The following is a 20,450-nucleotide window of genomic DNA, read 5'->3' as shown; positions in this document are numbered from 1 at the left end:
GGGATAGGCTCCAGCATACCCTAAAGAGAATAAACGGCATAGAAACACAACTGAAGGCAAGCAGTAAACCTGACTGAGAACAACTGTTAGTAAAATGAGAGTACTTTGTCAAAATAACATCCTCACCTTGTCACTGAGGAATTCCCAGAACCACTTCTCACAGAGGCATCCTGTTTACGTTACCAACTGTAACAGTCGGCAATGTATCAGAAACAAGAAGACATTGCACACCTCCTCCACTGTCACTGCTTTGTAATAATAATAATGTAATAATACCAGTGATGATGAACAGACACGAATCTTGTCCGTCTTGTGTGCAAGGATCCCCCCCTTTCCACTACTCAACCCCCCTTGCTGAACTCTGGCCCCCCAATACCCACCCAAGTCACTTCATTGCACTACTTCATTGCACTACTGTACATATTACTGTTATTATATCTTGTCACATTTATACTGTGCATACTGTTTATAATCTGTATAATCTGCAATAGCCATACTATAGTCATTTACTATATCCCTGTAGTATATATCCACACTGTATTATAGTCATAGCCTGTTATTGTTTGTACATATATCTGTCCATTTACAGCTCTATTATAATTCTTAATTTATTTACTAATAAGGTATTTATAAATTTGCACTTCTGGTTGGATGCTAATTGCATTTTGTTGCCCTGTACCAGTGACATGAGCTATAACAATAAAGTTGAATTGAATCGAATCTAATCGAATCTAATCGAATCTAATCTAATCTAATCTAATCTGATCTGATCTGATCTGATCTGATCTGATCTGATCTGATCTGATCTGATCTAATCTAATCTAATCAATCTAATCTAATCTAGTCTAATCTAATCTAATGTAATGTAATCTGATCTGATCTAATCTAATCTAAACTAAACTAAACTAAACTAAACTAAACTAAACTAAACTAAACTAAACTAAACTAAACTAAACTAAACTAAACTAAACTAAACTAAACTAAACTAATCTAATCAAACCTAACCTAACCTAACCTATACTAATCTAATCTAATCTAACCTAACCTATACTAATCTAATCTAACCTAACCTATACTAATCTAATCTAATCTAATCTAACCTATACTAATCTAATCTAATCTAATCTAAATGACGTGACTTTGATAATGTAAAGTCTTTCCTGATACTTTTATGGTGATGGATTTGAAAAGCATAAGTAAACATATCTAAGAAGGGCTGCTACTTATGTTCAATACAAGAAAGCCAGATTGAATTAATTAATTAACTAATTGTTGCATTATTGCAAATATTGATCCAAAATCTTCGAAAAACTATTATGGCTCTGATGCTATAGATAGGAGATGACGGGTGCCGTTCATACAGAGGAAATTACACAGGAAAGTAGCCAGGTAAAAGTAATCTTTTCCAAATAACGGATAATGTGTAGTTAACTTTGGCATCAAATGCGTCTTCCAGCCAATCACAGAAGCTTTCCAAACATTCCCCTTTGACATCGACACGAGCCTCTGTCTGTTATCAGTCAGCCATCCATCCGCACCCAAGCAACCCAAAAAACACCTTCTTCACCACTCCGGTGTATGTACTTGTGTGTGTCTATGTATGTGTGTGTGTGTGTGTGTGTGTGTGTGTGGGGCTCACAATGGATTACTCATTGGACAGCAGACAGGTAGACAGGCTCAAACATATTTTCTATCACAAGCAGACAGTGACAAGCCTTTTCTCCCTTCCTGTCGCCTTAACAATAGACAGGAGTTGAGTGGACTCTTTGACCTGTAGGGCACTCCTGAAGGTGTGTGTATATGTGTGTGTGTGTGTGTGTGTAGGTAAAGTAAAAGCAGGAAGTGGTGACAAAAAAGACAACATGCCTGGAAGTGAAAAGGACTTAAGTGGGGCACGGAAAAAAGGTTGTCATCTTCCTGTCAGGACGTCGCTCACACCTGGTGAGGGTTTGACTTTTAGCCCAGTTCCAGGTTTTCTTGCTCTGTCAAACCAGTCAGGATTTGATCTGGTTTTTGTCTCCTTTTCTTTTTTTAGGCCGCATTCCAACTAGTGGTTCTGTACTCCGGTTTGTTACGGTTTACACCGGGTGTGGCTTTTGCCTGATATGTTGATTTCTCCTACAAGCTCCGCCTCCGAGTCAACCTGCCCAGACAAATTCCTTTGCAAATGTAATTACAAGACATCTTTTTTTTTTTTAATCACATACCACAAAAGTGACTTCAGTCAAGCTGTTGTGTGAGGATGAGTGGATGAGGGCATTTATTCCACAAGTGCACTTGTCACGGTACATGTGAGGGCTTGTGTGTGGGTGTTTGCATGGAAGGCAGCTGCAGGGGAGGAGGAAGGAGGGTGCAGTGAGAACGGGATGAATCACAATAGGAAGAGTGAATGCACAATCCAGATGCTCCCCTCTGTGGCCTTAATCGCTATGGAGATGGGAGGTTTCGCATACTGACAATGACGTTATGAAAACACAAAACGCTGTAATAAACAGTGTTGGGAAAGATACATCCAAAATGCAATATTCATTCATTTTCTACCGCTTATCATTACAAAGGTCGCGGGGGTGCTGGAGCCTATCCCAGCTGTTTTCAGGCGAGAGGCGGGGTACACCCTGGACTGGTCACCAGCCAATCACAGGGCACATATAGACAAGCAATCACATTCATACCCATCACAATTAGGGATGTACAATATTGGCTTTATTGTCGAAAACCAATATATACCAATAAATATAAGCAGAAATTAGGGACAGGTCTGGGTGATTAGGGCAACAAAGGCAGACAAGGCAAAACAGGAAGTCAAATACAAAATAAGAGTGTCAAAAACGGAAACTAAAGCCCAAGAAGGTAACTTAAGCAAACTGCCACGCAGGAGCCTACACAAGGTGTGACAGTACCCCCCTCCCCCTAGGACGAATCCCAGACGAATCAAAGAGGGATGGGTGGTGGCGGGACCGAAGGTGGGTCGCAGACAGCAAGGGCTGTGATTGGCTTACCTGGCGACCAGTCCAGGGTGTACCCCGCCTCTTGCCCGAAGACAGCTGGGATAGGCTCCAGCACCCCCGCGACCCTTCTGGGGGTCGACTGGGGCAGCAGGCCCGGCGGAGCCAGCAAGACCCCTCCAAGCGATGGAGGGAATGGCTAGGTCGGTGGAAGTGGTAGGCACCCTCAGGGGGGGCGCCCTCGACTATGAGCGAGGTAGACTTCCTTAGGGCGGTGCTCTCGGTGTAGAACCTGGGCTCTGGAAGGCTCCGGCTACCTGAACAAGGCAAAACAGGAAGTCAAATACGAAATAAGAGTGTCAAAAACGGAAACTAAAGCCCAGCAAACTGCCACGCAGGAACCTACACAGGGCGGGACAGTACCCCTCCCTCAAGGACGGATCCCAGACGTCCCAAAAAAGTTCAGAGTCAAAGAGGGATGGGTGGTGGCGGGGACCGGAGGTGGGTCGCTGATGGGACCCTTCTGGGGGTGGTAGGCCCGGCGGAGCGAGCAAGACCCCTCCAAGCGATGGCTGGGTCAGCTTAAGTGGTCGGCACCCTCAGGGGGGCGCCCTCGACTATGAGCGAGGTAGGCTTCCTCAGGGGGGCGCCCTGGGTGTAGAACCTACTACTATAACTACTTTTTGTTTATAATTTGTGATGCACTCCACAAAATTATTCAAGTCAAAAATGTACTTTAACATTTTTCTTTCAAGGAAATTTCTGTAGTTTTTTTGCATCGTCATGGTAACAAACCGACACTTTTGTGTGAAGAAAAGAGGGATTATGGGCGCCATTGTGTACACATTCAATCCGGTATCAGACGGTGATTGTGTGCATGTACGCTATGCTTGTGATATTGGCTTAGTTTGTGGCGCTTCCCACATGGATGACTCACCGCCATTGACCTTTCTCATGTGGTTTGTGATGAAGTGGGACTTTATTATTGTGTGGCTTGCTTCTTTTTTTTGAGGAGGGGAAGTCCTTTGTGCTACTCAGCATGTAGGGAGCGCTCGGGGCAGCTGAATGGAATTCTATTTCTCTTCATATTGCTTGAGCCTACACACACACGGCTCAGTTAGTCCGCTTCTGGAAACAAGTGTTTTCCAGTGTTAGCGGTGATGCAGCTGGACCCAGGATCCACTGTGTACCTCATGAAAAAAAAAACTGCATTCATTAATACTTGGACATAGTACATATACTCCCTCACACAACAGACTCCATTGTTTGGACTCCTCAAGAGGATCCAAGGCTGTTCCAGTGAGAACCTGAGCCTGGCAGAGCCGGAGGCTATGACGTTCTACTGTATGGAAACTCTGGTGTGGCTGTCGGTTTATTACAAAACACCAGTTAGCTTCTGTGAGAACGACATTCTGCAAGCCGGGTTTTTGCTTGTGTTTATCCGAACCTGTCATATTTGTTTGGTCGAGTCCGAGATTGAGTGTTTCAGAAGTCTTGGTAGCACAACTGTGGAGAATGTGAGGTCAGCCTAAATGCGGCTTCCAATGGAAACAGCTTCATATTTTACTTGAGCATCTACACACAGTCATGTTAACAGTGGGAGCTGTGCTCTAGAGTCACAACTACTTCCCTATCGAGGCAAAAAATGATGCTCCATTTTGGGAGGAGAGGTGCTCAACCGTTCCTTTTATAGTTGCAGCTGTCATGAACCTCCTTCCTCATTTCATTCATGGGCTAACACATTCTCAAATCAGAGTCTTCCGGGTATTTCAAGTGGGATTTCCGCACTCGTTGCCATGTTGGGAACACCCAAAAAAAAAAATGTTGCCAAGTTCACATGTCTTAACAGATGGAGCTCAAGAGGAAAATACCCACTGTGGATGTACACAGGATGCTGATTAACGAGAGCAGGAAAGTACCAATGACGCAGGTCGGGAGGTACCATCCTATCTCTCCCGCTCAGGAAGATGGAAGTCCCTTGGGTGTATTTGTGGTCTTAATTTAGAGTTTAGAATTAAGGTTGATAAGTGGTTAACGCGCAGGCCTCACAGCTAGGAGACCCGGGTTCAATTCCCCCATCGGCCATATCTGTGTGGAGTTTCTCCCTGTGCATGCGTAGGTTTTCCGGTTTCCTCCCACATTCCAAAAAACATGCTAGGTTAATTAGCAACTCCAAATTGTCCATAGGTATGAATGTGAGTGTGAATGGTTGTTTGTCTATATGTGCCCTGTGATTGGCTGGCCACCAGTCCAGGGTGTACCCCGCCTTACGCCCGAAGACAGCTGGGATAGGCTCCAGCACCCCCGCGACCCTCATGAGGATAAGCGGTAGAATGAATGAATGAATTTAGAGTTTACAAATAATGGAAGAGCGCTGCATGGTGGCCACGTGGTTAACACGCAGGCCTCATAGCTAGGAAACCCGAGTTCAATTCCCCCCTCGGCCATCTTTTTGGGGAGTACTCCAGTTTCCTCCCACATTCCAAAAACATGCTAGGTTAATTAGCGACTCCAAATTGTCCATAGGTATGAATGTGAGTGTGAATGGTTGTTTGTCTATATGTGCCCTGTGATTGGCTGGCCGGCGACCAGTCCAGGGTGTACCCCGCCTCTTGCCCGAAGACAGCTGGGATAGGCTCAAGCTCCCCCATGACCCTTGTGAGGATAAGCGGTCTAAATATATATAGACAAATACATATAGACAAACAACCATTCACACTCACATTCATACCTATGGACAATTTGGAGTCGCTAATTAACCTAGCATGTTTTTGGAATGTGGGAGGAAACCGGAGTACCTGGAGAAAACCCACGCCTGCACAGGGAGAACATGCAAATTCCACACAGAGATGGCGGAGGGTGGAATTGAACACAGGTCTCCTAGCTATGGGGCCTGTGTGCTAACCACTTATCCGCAGTGCAGCCACAAACCGACTTTTAATGGATAATTGCTGCTTTCCGCGAGGCTGCTCAATGAGAGACTTTCAGCCTCCCTCCCAAAAGGAAGTTCTGCTACAACACCCTTGAATTTGTCATAAAGTTTGCGTCTTCTTTCCTGCTCCTCCCATGGAGTCCTCTCATGCCTGGCACTGCTGCAATTTTCTTTCCCAAATGCCGGAATGCTAAAATGAACCCAAAATTGCAAAACCCCGCATAGGGACTGGGGCGTGCTGACACAAGACTGTGTGGTTGGAAACAGCTGGAAATGTGTGCGTATTGACGCGCGACGCAGGCTTGTGTGTCCGTGTCAATGTGATTTCAAAACACAAATGTTCGTCTTAAAAACAATCACGGTGGGGCCTTGCTGCACGCTTTGCACACATACGGCCATGTTCCGTGTATGGAGATGATTTACTGCCAAAACACAAGATGAGAACTCCCATGTGTGGTAAAATACACACAGTCATTGAGCGTGCACTGCTAATGCACATGTGAGAACATGTGAAGAGCTTGCAACCAAAAGGCGCTAAATCCATTTTGACTGATTTCGAGAAAATCAATGATTTTTAATTACGCACACAATCTATTTGGTCATCAAGTCTATATTGCAAATGAAAGAGCTATCAATATAGGTCATAAAAATGCATGCTATAAAAATCCTGCACACACCATGTATTTTATATTTTTTTTAATTATTTTTTTTTTTCGGATTTAGCGCCTTTTGGCTGAAATTGACCAGGCCTTTTCCTTGACCAGGCCTTGACCAGGCCTCAAAAAGGCAACTTTCAAGGCCTTCAAAAGGCCTTGAAAAGGCCTTGAACAGGCCTTGACCAGGCCTTGACCAGGCCTTGACCAGGCCTTAACCAGGCCTTTACCAAGCCTTAACCAGGCCTTTACCAGGCCTTAACCAGGCCTTGACCAGGCGGATTACTATTGAATCCGATTACTTTTGTCTCATTTTTGTGAAATTTGAAAAATGACATGACTGAAAAAAATGAGAAAAAAGACAAAAATGGGAAAAATGAGAAAAAGAGAAAAAATGAAAAACAAGAAAAATTGAAAAAAATTACAAAAAAAATTACAAAAAAATTACAAAAAAAATTACAAAAAAATTACAAAAAAAATTACAAAAGTAATCCGATTACAAAAGTAATCCGCCTGGTTAAGGCCTGGTTATATATATATATATATAATATATAATAAATATTATATTATATATATTATCCTGTGTGAAATGTGAAAAAGGCTCTCACAATCTTATTACAAATAAATGTTGTATGTCAAATGTCTGGATTTCACATTGAATGTCTTGAATTATTTTTTAACTTTAGTAATGTCCTTTAATTATTATTGTTATGATAATAAGAGTGTAATACACATTTTCTTTTGTGTTTATTTTTCTGTTGTATGTTCATATATATGTTCATGCATTTTTAATCTATTCATTTTGACCATGATAAAAAAAAGAAAACAAAGCACCAAAAAAGTGCAAGAAATGGGAGGAAAAAGTATAATACATTCTCCAATAAACATTTCCTTTAAGTTCTGTTGGTCCGGAAAAAGGAGTGGATTGTAAGTAAGGAGTTTTCGAGGTCTTCTTCTCTGTTTTCCTTTTTTATGTTTGGATAATAAAAACAATTATTATTTTTTATGAATACTCAATTTATCATACAATCTAAGTCCATTCTGTTAAAGATTTTATGTTTCACATCATTAATAGTCGGACAGTAAAAAACAGTACAAATTGGAGTTAATATATTAACTTTTTAAATTATTTATAACTTTCTTTACTACTACCTTATTAGTTAATGCATATAGTTATTTAACCTAAAAGTTCCTCAGATAATTTTATGACGCTACAGCATATCAAGCTTTCCAATGTAGTCCCCTGACATAGGAGCGACTGGGGTGGTGGCCTGGACTGGTGGCCAGCCAATCACAGGGCACATATAGACAAACAACCATTCACACTCACATTCATACCTATGGAGGGCAAGCTTTCAGTAACAATTTTAGTGTACTAATTGTGTTTATTTTGTGTAAATAATCAGACGAAAGGGATTCGGCAGCTGTGCATATAGACAAACAACCATTCACACTCACATTCATACCTATGGACAATTTGGAGTCGCCAATTAACCTTAAATTAATGTTTTTGGAATGTGGGAGGAAACCGGAGTACCCGGAGAAAACCCACGCATGCACGGGGAGAACATGCAAACTCCACACAGACATGGCCGGGGGCGGAATTGAACTGGATAAAAGGCGTTCATTTTTCCCAGTGTACTGTACAGTGTTTAGTTACGAGGTGTGTGGATGAAAAAAGGATGTTTTTATAGTCAGTGTCTTTATTGGAACAATAGAAGTATTTGAATGCAACGTGTCACAGTGGAATGCAGAACTTTGTTGGATCCCACTTGGATTCTCCCATCCATTTATCCCACCGGCCCTCCTACTGCCTTTGTTTCTTCTTGGCTTCTGGAACAAACACACACACACACACTGTGTTTAAGTACTTGTGGTGTCTTCTTTATAGACCACAAGCTCCATAATCTCCTGGATAGCAGGAACTTTACCGCCATGAGCTCAAAAATAGATACCACTGCGTCATTTGAACCGTTTGTTTATTTTATGTTTGTTGACAATCAATTTCACTGGAGTCGCCAATTAACCTAGCGTGTTTTTGGAATGTGGGAGGAAACCGGAGTACCCGGAGAAAACCCACGCATGCACGGGGAGAACATGCAAACTCCACACAGAGATGGCCGAGGGCGGAATTGAACTCTGGTTTCCTAGCTGCGAGGCCTGCGTGCTAACCGCTTATCCCACTTTACTACAGATATCCATAAACATGTGTTAACTAATAGCAAGAACCAACTACAAATGGGGGAATGTGCTAATGTTGATTGAATCGATGTTTAATAGATTATCCAATTAATCAACAACTATTTTGGTATTCGAATTAATCATTTTTTGCACTTCCTGATGTAAATATGTTCTGATTTGCCCACGCAGGCACGGGGACAACATGCAAACTCCACACAGAGATGGAATTGAACTCGGGTCTCCTAGCAGTGAGGCCTGTGCGCTAACCACTTGGTCGTTGTGCAGCCCAATTAATTTCACATAGGTTATGTTATGTTATGTTATGTTATGTTATGTTATGTTATGTTATGTTATGTTATGTTATGCTATGCTATGCTATGGAAAACATGCAAAGATGATTGCCTTGAAACAGCTATATTTTTCAACCGATCTTGCTCAAATTTTACACACATGTGTTTGTCTGTCCCCCGGGGGTGTCTACCAAATTCCGTGGTGATTCAGCAAAACACACTAAACTTATAGTTGATGTTTTGTAGAGCATGTGGGTTTACTATGGGGTTTAACAGGAAGGACACCATGTGGTCTATTTATGGGAAAAATAATAGCACATGCAACACAGAAGGGGCGGGGGGGGGCATGTTTTGACAAATTTTCACCATTTTGTGTGGATCGATTTGAGAGGTTATTAAAGTGGTTATTAAAGAGGAAGCCACTATTTGTGGAAATACGGTTAAATTACAAACCAAGAAATATGAAAACGAAAGACAGCCAAGTCGTTGGTTAGCAAGTTCGGAATGTTTTGTGACAAGGTGACATCGCCAACTACTGGCCCGGCATGCATATTGCAGCTTTTTTTGTTGTTCTAGCAGTTCAAGCTATTCCAACTTTGGCTGCGGCTATAAAAAGGCAACCAGAAGGAAAGCATGATCTTTAGCTCCTTTGAGGATGAGCCCAAATGAGACGGTATTTTCCCCCCTGGTGTTAATGACTTCATTTCTATAACTAGCAAAAGAGAGAAGATGTGCTGGCTCATATCCAAATATTTGACGCCTGGTTGGACAGTGAGAGCAAGTTTATTTTACTATGAGTTGGAGAAGGTGGACAGGGAGCCAAAGGGAGGAGTGAGATGAATCAAGTTGGACAGAAGAAGCACAAGCACCGTGGCTCTTTTATTTCAAAATAAAGACACCACACAGCACACATAGCACCTGTAGGCAAATTATAGAAATACATAACATATGTATGAGAGTTTATATGTTTATATGAATCAATGTTTTTTTTTGTTATTCTATGTCAGCATTTTCAATCCAAAAATAACTTTTTAATTATGTACACGATTCCCGAGAGCACCAAAAGTCAGAAAAAAAAACCTCTGGCTTTTTCGCATTTCATAAACAAAAAAGTAGGCTTCACTACACATCATAAAATGCAGCCTGGTTCTCTGCTGGGCATTTTTTTTTTTTTTTTTAGCGAATAAGTCAACCTACCACATTGTTGCTGTTAAAATCTGAGCGTAATGTTAGCACAAAGCAATGCTAGTTTAGCATTGGTGCCCACACCTTAATGTTATGTAATTGTATGTGATCTACTACATATGTACAAGTACAGCGTATACACCAATTAACAATTACCTCAACATATTTTCCGCTAACTTTGCATTTTAATTGCCACAAAACACTTTATTAGTGTTTTATTATTACTATGATCTCAGTCAGTCGGGACTCGACAGCTTTATTTTGAAATCAACACGCACCGGAAATACTGCACTGCACTGCACTGCGACGTTGTCTATATGGTGTCTCATTTGCTTTGAGAAGGAGCGGCAAGACAACCAACAGACGGAAAAGTTTGCGTCTCATTCTGGTTTCAGTCGGGCGTCCACTTTATTGAGCTGAACGTTTATAAAATTACAAAAACCAACCCAACAAAGAAAAGAAAGACTGATTTAGTGATCTGACCGGGGACTTTATTTTGGAGTTACCTTCGGCGCTGTGGTGGTGGATTAACTTGACCGTCAACTTCAAAGCTCTCGGCGACATTTACTGTAACTATTTTGAATTTTAATTGAATTTTGATTTTTGCTGAGTGGAATTTTGCCTTTGACCTTGCAGTGATGTTGACAACATGGATGCTCATGTTATGTTTGCTGCCGACGATTTTGAATGCTCAAGCTAGTGCACCTGAGGGCGGTGAGTACATTTGAAAAAAACTTTATTAGTGCCTATTCATACACTGAGCAGCTGTTAATCACAACACACACCAGCAAAATACACGATAAAATACAATTTTATTATTTATTTTAAGGTTAAAAAATACATATAAATGTACAAGTCATTAATACAAAATGCATATGTCGAACAATTATCACTATTATTACGTTCAGTCATATTCAAATTCAGCTAATAACTTTATTTGTACCTTGTGAGCAAAGACAATAAAGTGGCATGATACAAATGTTGTTATGGTTGTGCTACCAAGGAAATACAGTGCTAGCATTCGGGATACTGTCATCAACACACAGGAATAACGTAATAACATATAAAAATAAATATCATAGCTAGACAAATGTTCCTTGTGGTGAAACTCTGTGGTGTAACTGCTGAGTGTGTCACTGGAGTTAATATAGTAATCATTAGTGAAATGCTGCCACCATGTTCTGGCCATGAATAGGAGACTAGCAAACAGTTCAGCACTTCTTTAATAAGCACGCCTGTTAAATGTGTTTCTGTATGTACAGTATATAAAAATAACTTTGTATCGCAACTACACTACGTGTGTACAAATTCATGCACAATTTAGTCCTGCATATTTGCCATCACACCTATGCAACATACGTATGCAAGTAAATTCTGGAATTGATTTACTGGAAACAGATACACTACTGCAGGGTTGCCCAAACTGAGAGTCTGGGGCCTAATATGGCTCAGATTTTATTGGGTCACAGACTGAAATGCTGTAAAGTCTCTAATTATACTGTATATAATAATATATTTAGAGTAGGACAAATACTCCTGATGTGTTTGTTGTATATAACAATATGACAAGTATGAGTAGCAATATTTTGGAGGTAAAGCTGCTGTATGTTGACATCACTTCAAATGTAAATACTGCCATCTTGTGGAGTTTAATAAAAAAAACAACAACAAATCAGGCAACAGCCAATGATTTTTGAGAAAGTAGTAATCACAGATCCTGGTGGTCATTTGCTAGGCATAAACCTGACGTCCTTTTAAGTACTTGCAAAAGCGACCAACCACAGTGAAGTGGGCGTGCCTGGAGGCGGGGCTGTGGGTGGAATAAATGAAAACAGGCCGTTTTTGTCGGAAGATTACATCCAAAGAAATACAGCTTAATAAGTGCAGATTCTGGAAAAAAAACTATAAAGCTTTATGTGCAGGTTATTGTGTGTTGCTGCTCTGTAGGAGTCTACAACTCAATACAAAGGGACAAAAAATTTGCATAATAGGTCCCGTTTAAATATTTTCTAAAGAATTTATAATGTGTGACAATTGATAGAAAAATAATAACAATAACAGTAAATGCTTCTATAAATAAATAATAATAATTAATCATAATAAGTATAATTAAATAATACAAACGTAATTACTCAGAGAAGTACATTATAAAATAAATACATATACTATATGTTCATTCATTCATTCATTCATTTTCTATTGCTTATCCTCACAAGGGTTGCAGGGGTGCTGGAGCCTATCCCAGCTGTCTTCGGGCCAGAGGCGGGGTACACCCTGGACTGGTGGCCAGCCAATCACAGGGCACATATAGACAACATATACTATATGTGAATGAATAAATACATACTACAGGAGTAAAATACATCTCATCTGTTCATAAACTGATGATAAAAAATGCAGAATACCTTCATGATGATCAATAATTGGTCGGCAACCCAATAGTGACCCATTTTGGCCCCACAACCCTCAGTTTGGAAAACTTTTTAAACTTCCTGTTAGGCATCCCTACACTTTTGTCCATATGGTGTATTTGCAGATGTTTAAGATAACAGCATACCTACCTACACAAAGGTGCAGACAGGAGGGGTGGGAGGGTAGGTGGGTTGCCGTGATACGGCGGAGCCCCCTCCTCTTGTTCCAAAGTCCAAACAATCAGTCTTGATGGACAGAATTCTTCGTGCTGATGGAAAAACAAGTGGCTAGCATGCATATACAGTATATTCTGTACATTCATTCAAATGATGATTAATTTTTTGAGATTATTATAGTTTTATTATGGGCGGCATGGTCGAGTGGTTAGCGCGCAGACCTCACAGCTAGGAGACCAGGGTTCGATTCCACCCTCGGCCATCTCTGTGTGGAGTTTGCATGTTCTCCCCGTGGGTTTTCTCCGGGTACTCCGGTTTCCTCCCACATTCCAAAAACATGCTAGGTTAATTGGGGACTCCAAATTGTCCATAGGTATGAATGTGAGTGTGAATGGTTGTTTGTCTGTATGTGCCCTGTGATTGGCTGGCCACCAGTCCAGGGTGTACCCCGCCTCTTGCCTGAAGACAGCTGGGATAGGCTCCAGCACCCCCGCGACACTCGTGAGGAAAAAGCGGTAGAAAATGAATGAATGAATGAACAACAACTTTCTAAGCCATGCACAACCTCATACGCATTGTATTGTCAAAGATTGTGACATTTTTGCATTGATGTAAAATATTGTAGCTTTTACATTATTAAGAGAATGACGAAAATGTGGTCTATCAACAATCACATTAAAAAAAAATTACCACTTCCACACCGAATGGGAGGATAACTTTTTTCCACTCGGATGTAATCTAAATTAATGTCTCATCAGTGTAACATTGCTGATGCCGAGTGACCAGAATAGTATATATGACTTGTCTTTCAAATGTGTAATAGGCCGCATGTTCGAATCCCTATGTAGCGAGGGGCGACTGTATTAAGTTATGTATTGTTCTCCACAGTTCTAAACTGCTGCGAGGGAGATGTCCTTTTCCTTCTGGACTCCTCAGGCAGCATATCATCCTACGAGCACTCCCGTATGCTTGATTTCCTGTCAGAACTAGTCCTACCCTTTTCCCTCGGCGAGGATCAGGTGAGGATTGGACTTTTACAGGTGGGAAGCCAACCACGGCTTGAGTTCGGCTTTGACACGTATAGCGCCCAAAGCGGCCTCCAGGGGGCTTTGAGGAGCATCAAACCCCTCAGGGGGGACACAAACACAGTGGAGGCGCTGAGAATCGCAAAGGATCGGGTATTGAAGCCAGGACCTGTGGGCGGGGCCCGTGTGGGGCTCCCAAGAGTGCTGGTTTGGCTGACTGATGGGGTGAAGCCGGGTGATGTGATCGGACCAATGGCTGAGCTGAAGGAGGAGGGCGTGGCCGTGCTGGTGGTCTCCACTGACCATGGTAACTATCAGGTGCTGAGGCAGGTTGTGTCGCCCCCTGCTGAAAACCACCTGTACTTTGTGGACATTGACGACATGAGCATCATTGCAGAGGACCTGCGGGACGCCATCATCGGTGAGTCTGTTACAGTATATGTATTTTTACAGTATACAGTATTGTTAACACTTTCACGCTAACTTGTTTTTTTGTTTTTAGGACTCACAGAGAAGGGAAATAAATGGACGATGGGTAGCAAAAAAAGTTCAGTTTTCCGTTCGAAAACGAAAATAAATTTCTGGGGATCATAATAGATGAAAATCTAGCTGAAAAAAAAGCTGGAAACCTCATATTACAAATGTACTACATAAGGTGGCTGGAAATATTTCAGTATTGAACAAAGCAATACAAACAAATACAATACAAACAAAGCTCAATCAGAAATCACTCCACACTCTTTATTGCTCTCTGGTTCTACCATATCTTACTTATTGTGTGGAAATATGGGCTAATAACTATAAAAGCAATCTTCACTTGCTAAATGCACTGCAAAAAAAGGTCAGTAAGGATAATTCATAATGCCGCCTACAGAGAACATACTAACTCCTTATTTCTAAAATCACAAATACTTCAACTTGCTGATATAGTTCATCTTCAAACAGCTAAAATAATGCATAAGGCTAAAAATAACCAATTCCCTAAAAATGTCAATCAATACTTCTCTACAAGAGAGGAGAAATATGATCTCAGGGAAGAACTACATTTGAAACACTTATATGCTAGGACTACGTTAAAAAAGCCATAGCATTTCAGTATGTGGAATCAAACTATGGAATGGATTGAGTAAGGAAGTCAAACAATGCACAACGATGAGCCAATTCAAGAAACAATACAAGCAGTTGATGTTTGCTAAATACAAGGATGAAGAGTCTTGAACCAGTCATGATGTGCTATATATATCACTATATTGACACTTACTATGGTACACATTATGTCATTGGATGGTCATATCACCTCGTACTTCGGTACGTGACAAAGAAATTAAATAAAAGTAAAATAAAGTAAAAAAAAACAAAAAAAAAACAACTTAAATTATACTAGGAAAGCAGGAAGTGAACAAATGTAACAGTTACTGATTGTAAAAGTACCAGATGGAGGGGTAGGATTTAATAAGCTTTGCTTCTTCCTACTCCTTTTGGACATGTGGAACTCTGAACTGATTATGTGATGCATTCAATTGTAATCTGATGCATGTTCAAATGAAATGAAACCATTACCATTACATTGTCAGTGACTGATGCACAATCGTGCCCGAAAACACAGTGTATTTTACGAAACAAGTGTAAGACTACAAGGTGCATACTATAATGTATCAAGAGGGGAGTATTATTTAATGCCAGGAATAAATGCAAAACGGAACATTTACTTAAATTACATTAGGAAAGCAGGAAGTGAACAAATGTAACAGTTACTGATTGCAAAAGTACCAGATGGAGGGGTAGGATTTAATAAGCTTTGCTTCTTCCTACTCCTTTTGGACACGTGGAACTGTGAACTGATTATGTGATGCATTCAATTGTAATCTGATGCATGTTCAAATGAAATTAAACCATTACCATTACCTTTAAGTGCGGTTGAATCGCAGAATAAACTAGTCATGCTTCATTATCCATTGTCAAATCTTCATCAACATCAACAAGCAAGGTCATTGCTCTTGGGTGGACGCAAACAACTTCATCCAAATGACTCCACTTGGAGCGTCCCGGCGTATATTATAAGATACGTTTCTCATTGCGGCGCTTGTCCCGAGTTCCGTGCATGCTCAAGCAGACATGGAAGCTAGAGCATGCATGTGTAATGAGATAACGTGATCTATTCATGGCCTTAATGACTCGCTGCATCCCTATGGTGCTGTGGTAGATGAGACATGTATACAGATGTATATATGTTTTCCTATATATAGACGAATGGGGCAGTTCTTGACTTCCAGATTAGGTAACTGCCATAACCGTGACACCCCCCCTGAGGGACCCCTGCAATTTATACTGCAGGTCAAAGTCATGATGCATTGCATGAAAAGGTTAAATGTGCACAACAAAGAGACACAGAGCCGATTGTGAATTCAGAAATCAACACCTCAGTAGGTGTTGTTATTATTTCGCCGCCGGCTCTTGACTGACAGGGTTGGCTATTTCAAAAGAGGTTATGAATGCATTTTGAAACCCAAGCCCGTCTTTGGTTTCTGTCTCGAGCGGAGACTTTTTTTAGCACACTGTCTGCAACCCCTGAAAATTGTGTCACGGCCTGCAAGTTGAATGTTTATTTTTAGTTATTCATTCATTCATTCATTCATTCATTTTCTACCGCTTTTTCCTCACGAGGGTTGTGGGGGTGCTGGAGCCTATCACAGCTGTCTTCGGGCGAGAGGCGGGGTACACCCTGGACTGGTGGCCAGCCAATCACAGGGCACATATAGACAAACAACCATTCACACTCACATTCATACCTATGGACAATTTGGAGTTTTTGGAATGTGTGAGGAAACCGGAGTACCCGGAGAAAACCCACGCATGCACGGGGAGAACATGCAAACTCCACACAGAGATAGCGGAGGGTGGAATTGAACCCAAGTCGCCTAGCTGTGAGGCCTGCGTGCTAACCACTAGACTGCCATGCAGCCTAGACTGAAACATTCATTCATTCATTTTCTACCGCTTTTCCTCACGTGGGTCGCGGGAGGGGTGCTGGAGCCTATCCCAGCTGTCTTCCGGTGAGAGGCGGGGTACACCCTGGACTGGTGGCCAGCCAGCCAATCACAGGACACATATAGACAAACAACCATTCACACTCACATTCATACCTATGGACAATTTGGAGTCGCCAATTAACCTAGTATGAGATGGCCGAGGGTGGAATTGAACCCTGGTCTCCTAGCTGTGAGGTCTGCGCGCTAACCACTCGACCGCCGTGCCGCCTATTTTTAGTTATGAAGAATCATAATTAACCAAGTTTAAACTTTTTCAATGTGTTTTTTTTCCGTAGAGATAATCCGTGCGGAGCGTATCAACGTGCAAGACGTCTCCTCCAATGCCGCCACCCTCCAGTGGCGACCTGTTTTATCTGGTTTGCCAGGCTACTACGAGATACGTTTCGGCCCGCGTCCATCAGGTGGAACAGGAGGTGCGGGAGGCGGCACAGGGACCAGTCCGAGCACTGGTGGAAGTCAGTACCAGAGACTGGTCCAGTCTGCAGATTCCAATTCTGTCAGGCTAACAGGCCTGAAGCCTGATACCACATACACAGCCACCTTGACACCCGAGTCCAATGAACAGTCTTTTAACACGCTATCTGTCACCTTCACAACTAATCCAGGTTAGGTTATAAACTCTTGTTTAATATTTGCTATTATACAAAAATACAAATAAATACTGACTGATGATTGTCTTTTCCTACCAGAGGTGCAGAGTCCTGCTGCAGTGACTGTCTCAGAATCAGGACCGACGAGTATTCGGGTGAGCTGGGGACCGCTACAGCCGGACGTGGTCACAAGTTACTCCATTGAATACTCTACGCTGCCTACTGGCAAGCTGCAAGCAATCACAGTGGACAAGTGGCAGAACTCTACGCTGCTCAAGAATCTCCAACCAGATAGCACCTACTTGGTCACCGTGAACGCACGCCATTCTTCGGGCAAGGAGAGGGCAATGTCGGTTAAAGTCTGCACCAAGGAAGGTTAGATATGTGAAGATGATGGAGTCCATCGTAAATGTTCTGGTAGTGATTGACGACATAACGCTACGGGACTGTGGAGTCATTGAAATTGCTCCACCCACCAACCGCCACCTTCATTAATTCATTTTCTACCGCTTATTCATTTTCTACCTGGCCACCAATCACAGGGCACATATAGACAAACAACCATTCACACTCACATTCATACCTATTTGGAGTCACCAATTAACCTAGCATGTTTTTGGAATGTGGGAGGAAACAGGAGTACCCGGAGAAAACCCACGCATGCACGGGGAGAACATGCAAACTCCACACAGATATAGCGGAGGGTGGAATCAAACTCAGGTCTCCTAGCTGTGAGGCCTGCGTACTAACCACTCGCCGCCATGCAGCCTAGACTGAAACATTCATTCATTCATTTTCTCCCGCTTATCCTCACGAGGGTCGCAGGGGGTGCTGGAGCCTATCCCAGCTGTCTTCAGGCGAGAGGCGGGGTACACCCTGGACTGGTGGCCAGCCAGCCAATCACAGGGCACATATAGACAAACAACCATTCACACTCACATTCATACCTATGGACAATTTGGAGTCGCAAATTAACCTAGCATGTTTTTGGAATGTGGGAGGAAACCGGAGTACCCGGAGAACATGCAAACTCCACAAACACAGAGATACCCGAGCAGGGAATCGAACCCAGATCTTCCTTAAAATGTCTATGCTATATGACACAAACTTTAGTTTTCATTCATTCATTCTTTTTCTTCCTCGTGAGGGTTGCGGGGGTGCTGGAGCCTATCCCAGCTGTCTTCGGGCAAGAAGCGGGGTACACCCCGGACCGGTCGCTAGCCAATCACAGGGCACATATAGACAAACAACCATTCACACTCACATTCATACCTATGGACAATTTGGAGTCGCCAATTAACCTAGCATGTTTTTGGAATGTGGGAGGAAACCAGAGTAACCCACGCATGCACGGGGAGAACATGCAAACTCCACACAGAGATGCCCGAGGGTGGAATTGAACCAAGGTCTCCTAGCTGTGAGGTCTGCGCGCTAACCACTAAATCGCCGTGCAGCCTATAACCGCCACCTTACATAATAGAAATCAACACAACTCAAAATAAGCCCTTGTAAGTTCCCCTGCCATGTCTTTTTGCAGTGACTCCAGCCCTGTCCGACCTGCAACTGACCACAGTGGACAGTCACTCTGTTCAGGTGGACTGGAGAGGCAGCGCCGACGGATTAAAGGGTTACTGGCTCACATGGGAGGGACGGCAAGTGAGCGCTGACCAGCGGACTTCTGTCTACTTGCCGCCAAATTCCCTGTCGACACGACTCAGCAACCTCCCACCCTCTGCCAGGGTGTGTGTTTCACCCATTTATAGGACAGCACGGGGAGAGGGACTGTGTTGCACCGCACGCTTTACCTCAGGTGAGCGTCATCTTTGGTTCTATGTTTGATCTCCATCGCAATGCAGTATGATACAGTTTAATATTCACTACTGAGTCCAATAATCTTTACAGTAGAGTTTTTATATTTAGTAGTATTAAATACTGGTAACCTGTTTTTGTTACCACAGTGCCATCTGCTGGATGTGATGGACCACTAATCAATTTCTGTCCTTTTTGCTTCATTGTGTTCTTCTGTCTTCCAGAAGCTTCAGCATACGGCTATCAATCATAGCACCCGAGTGTACCTCACCAAACATGGAGGCTAGCAAGAAGAACAGGGTGGACTTCAGCTATAATTCTTTCCCATGCTTCTCCGTGGCTCTGTGGATATGATCCAAGGAATGATGTGCAGCTTGGCTTGTCCTCATGTGGAAAGCATAGACACTCTGAAAGGAGTGGTGCAAGGACAATATGGCCGCATGTTGTCTGTCAAAACGTGGAGAAAACAAGGGACTATTTTACTTTTTATTGCTATTATATTGCCTATGTGGTCTACAATATGTTTATTATTGAGGTGTTCAATATTAGAAATACAGTACATCAGAAAATATAGGAAACAGATCTCCTATTGGCTCATATATGCACCTTTTAAGGATTAAGTGTATCTTTTCAGGAGAAGTGCATGATGGGAATACACATGATGATTGATGTGGCGTGTTTTTGCAGCACATTTTGACCATCTCCAATGTTTTTATAGCAAATAAAACCTCTTGAGTTATCCTTGTAAAGAGTACTTATCAATGTTATGTTTGGAAATTTAGGTTGGTCACAAATGTCAAATGTTATTCTTCAAATGTTAAATTAAGAAAGCACTTTTATGACCAAACATGGCATTTATTACAAATATAATATAGTCGCCATTGTCTATATTTCTTCTTCCTGAATCATAATGTAATTATAATTAACATTACCATTTAGCAAGTACTTTTTGAGACGTTTCAAGGGTATTACTAAGTGAGTCTTTGCTGCCCCCTACTGTCAGCAACCACGCACGTCATTTCAATTGAACAAAAATAGGTTTATATTTTCCTTAGAGAAAATGTTTTATTGTTGACCTGCTCTGCTTTGTACCATCAAATTGCAATAAAGTCATGTAATGTTTTTTTCGCTTTATTTTTTATTTTGTCATTTTTTATAAGTTCTTTTTTCTCTTTATTATTATTATTTCTAAAAAGTTTCTT

General features: G+C 41.9%; 1 protein-coding gene across 3 annotated transcripts; it reads left to right on the top strand.

The window, feature by feature from the left end:
- Positions 1-10,528: 10,528 nt before the first annotated feature.
- Positions 10,529-20,352, top strand: vwa1 (von Willebrand factor A domain containing 1). Of its 3 annotated transcripts, XM_058084664.1 has the most exons (7): positions 10,529-10,755; positions 10,823-10,900; positions 13,663-14,220; positions 17,125-17,454; positions 17,539-17,814; positions 18,977-19,249; positions 19,473-20,352. In XM_058084664.1, the coding sequence occupies exons 2-7, from the start codon at positions 10,825-10,827 to the stop codon at positions 19,499-19,501; spliced, it is 1,542 nt and encodes a 513-aa protein (XP_057940647.1). In that variant the 5' UTR covers positions 10,529-10,755; positions 10,823-10,824; the 3' UTR covers positions 19,502-20,352. The 3 variants fall into 3 exon arrangements, with proteins under 3 accessions (XP_057940647.1, XP_057940648.1, XP_057940645.1); XM_058084665.1 differs by having other exon boundaries at positions 10,529-10,900; positions 19,476-20,352; XM_058084662.1 differs by having other exon boundaries at positions 10,529-10,900.
- Positions 20,353-20,450: the final 98 nt, after the last annotated feature.

The sequence above is a fragment of the Doryrhamphus excisus genome, chromosome 10 (genome assembly GCF_030265055.1).
Source record: "Doryrhamphus excisus isolate RoL2022-K1 chromosome 10, RoL_Dexc_1.0, whole genome shotgun sequence".
NCBI lineage: Eukaryota > Metazoa > Chordata > Actinopteri > Syngnathiformes > Syngnathidae > Doryrhamphus > Doryrhamphus excisus.
The sequence above is the reverse complement of the archived record's forward strand: the minus strand, read 5'-3'. Positions and strand labels throughout refer to the sequence as shown.

Bases quoted from the DNA above. Each gene is read 5' to 3' on its own strand.
- vwa1 (XM_058084664.1), top strand. From the start codon at position 10,825: ATGTTGACAACATGGATGCTCATGTTATGTTTGCTGCCGACGATTTTG. The intron at 10,901-13,662 runs GTGAGTACATTT...TGTTCTCCACAG, and splicing joins AGCTAGTGCACCTGAGGGCG to TTCTAAACTGCTGCGAGGGA. The intron at 17,455-17,538 runs GTTAGGTTATAA...TTTTCCTACCAG, and splicing joins CACCTTCACAACTAATCCAG to AGGTGCAGAGTCCTGCTGCA.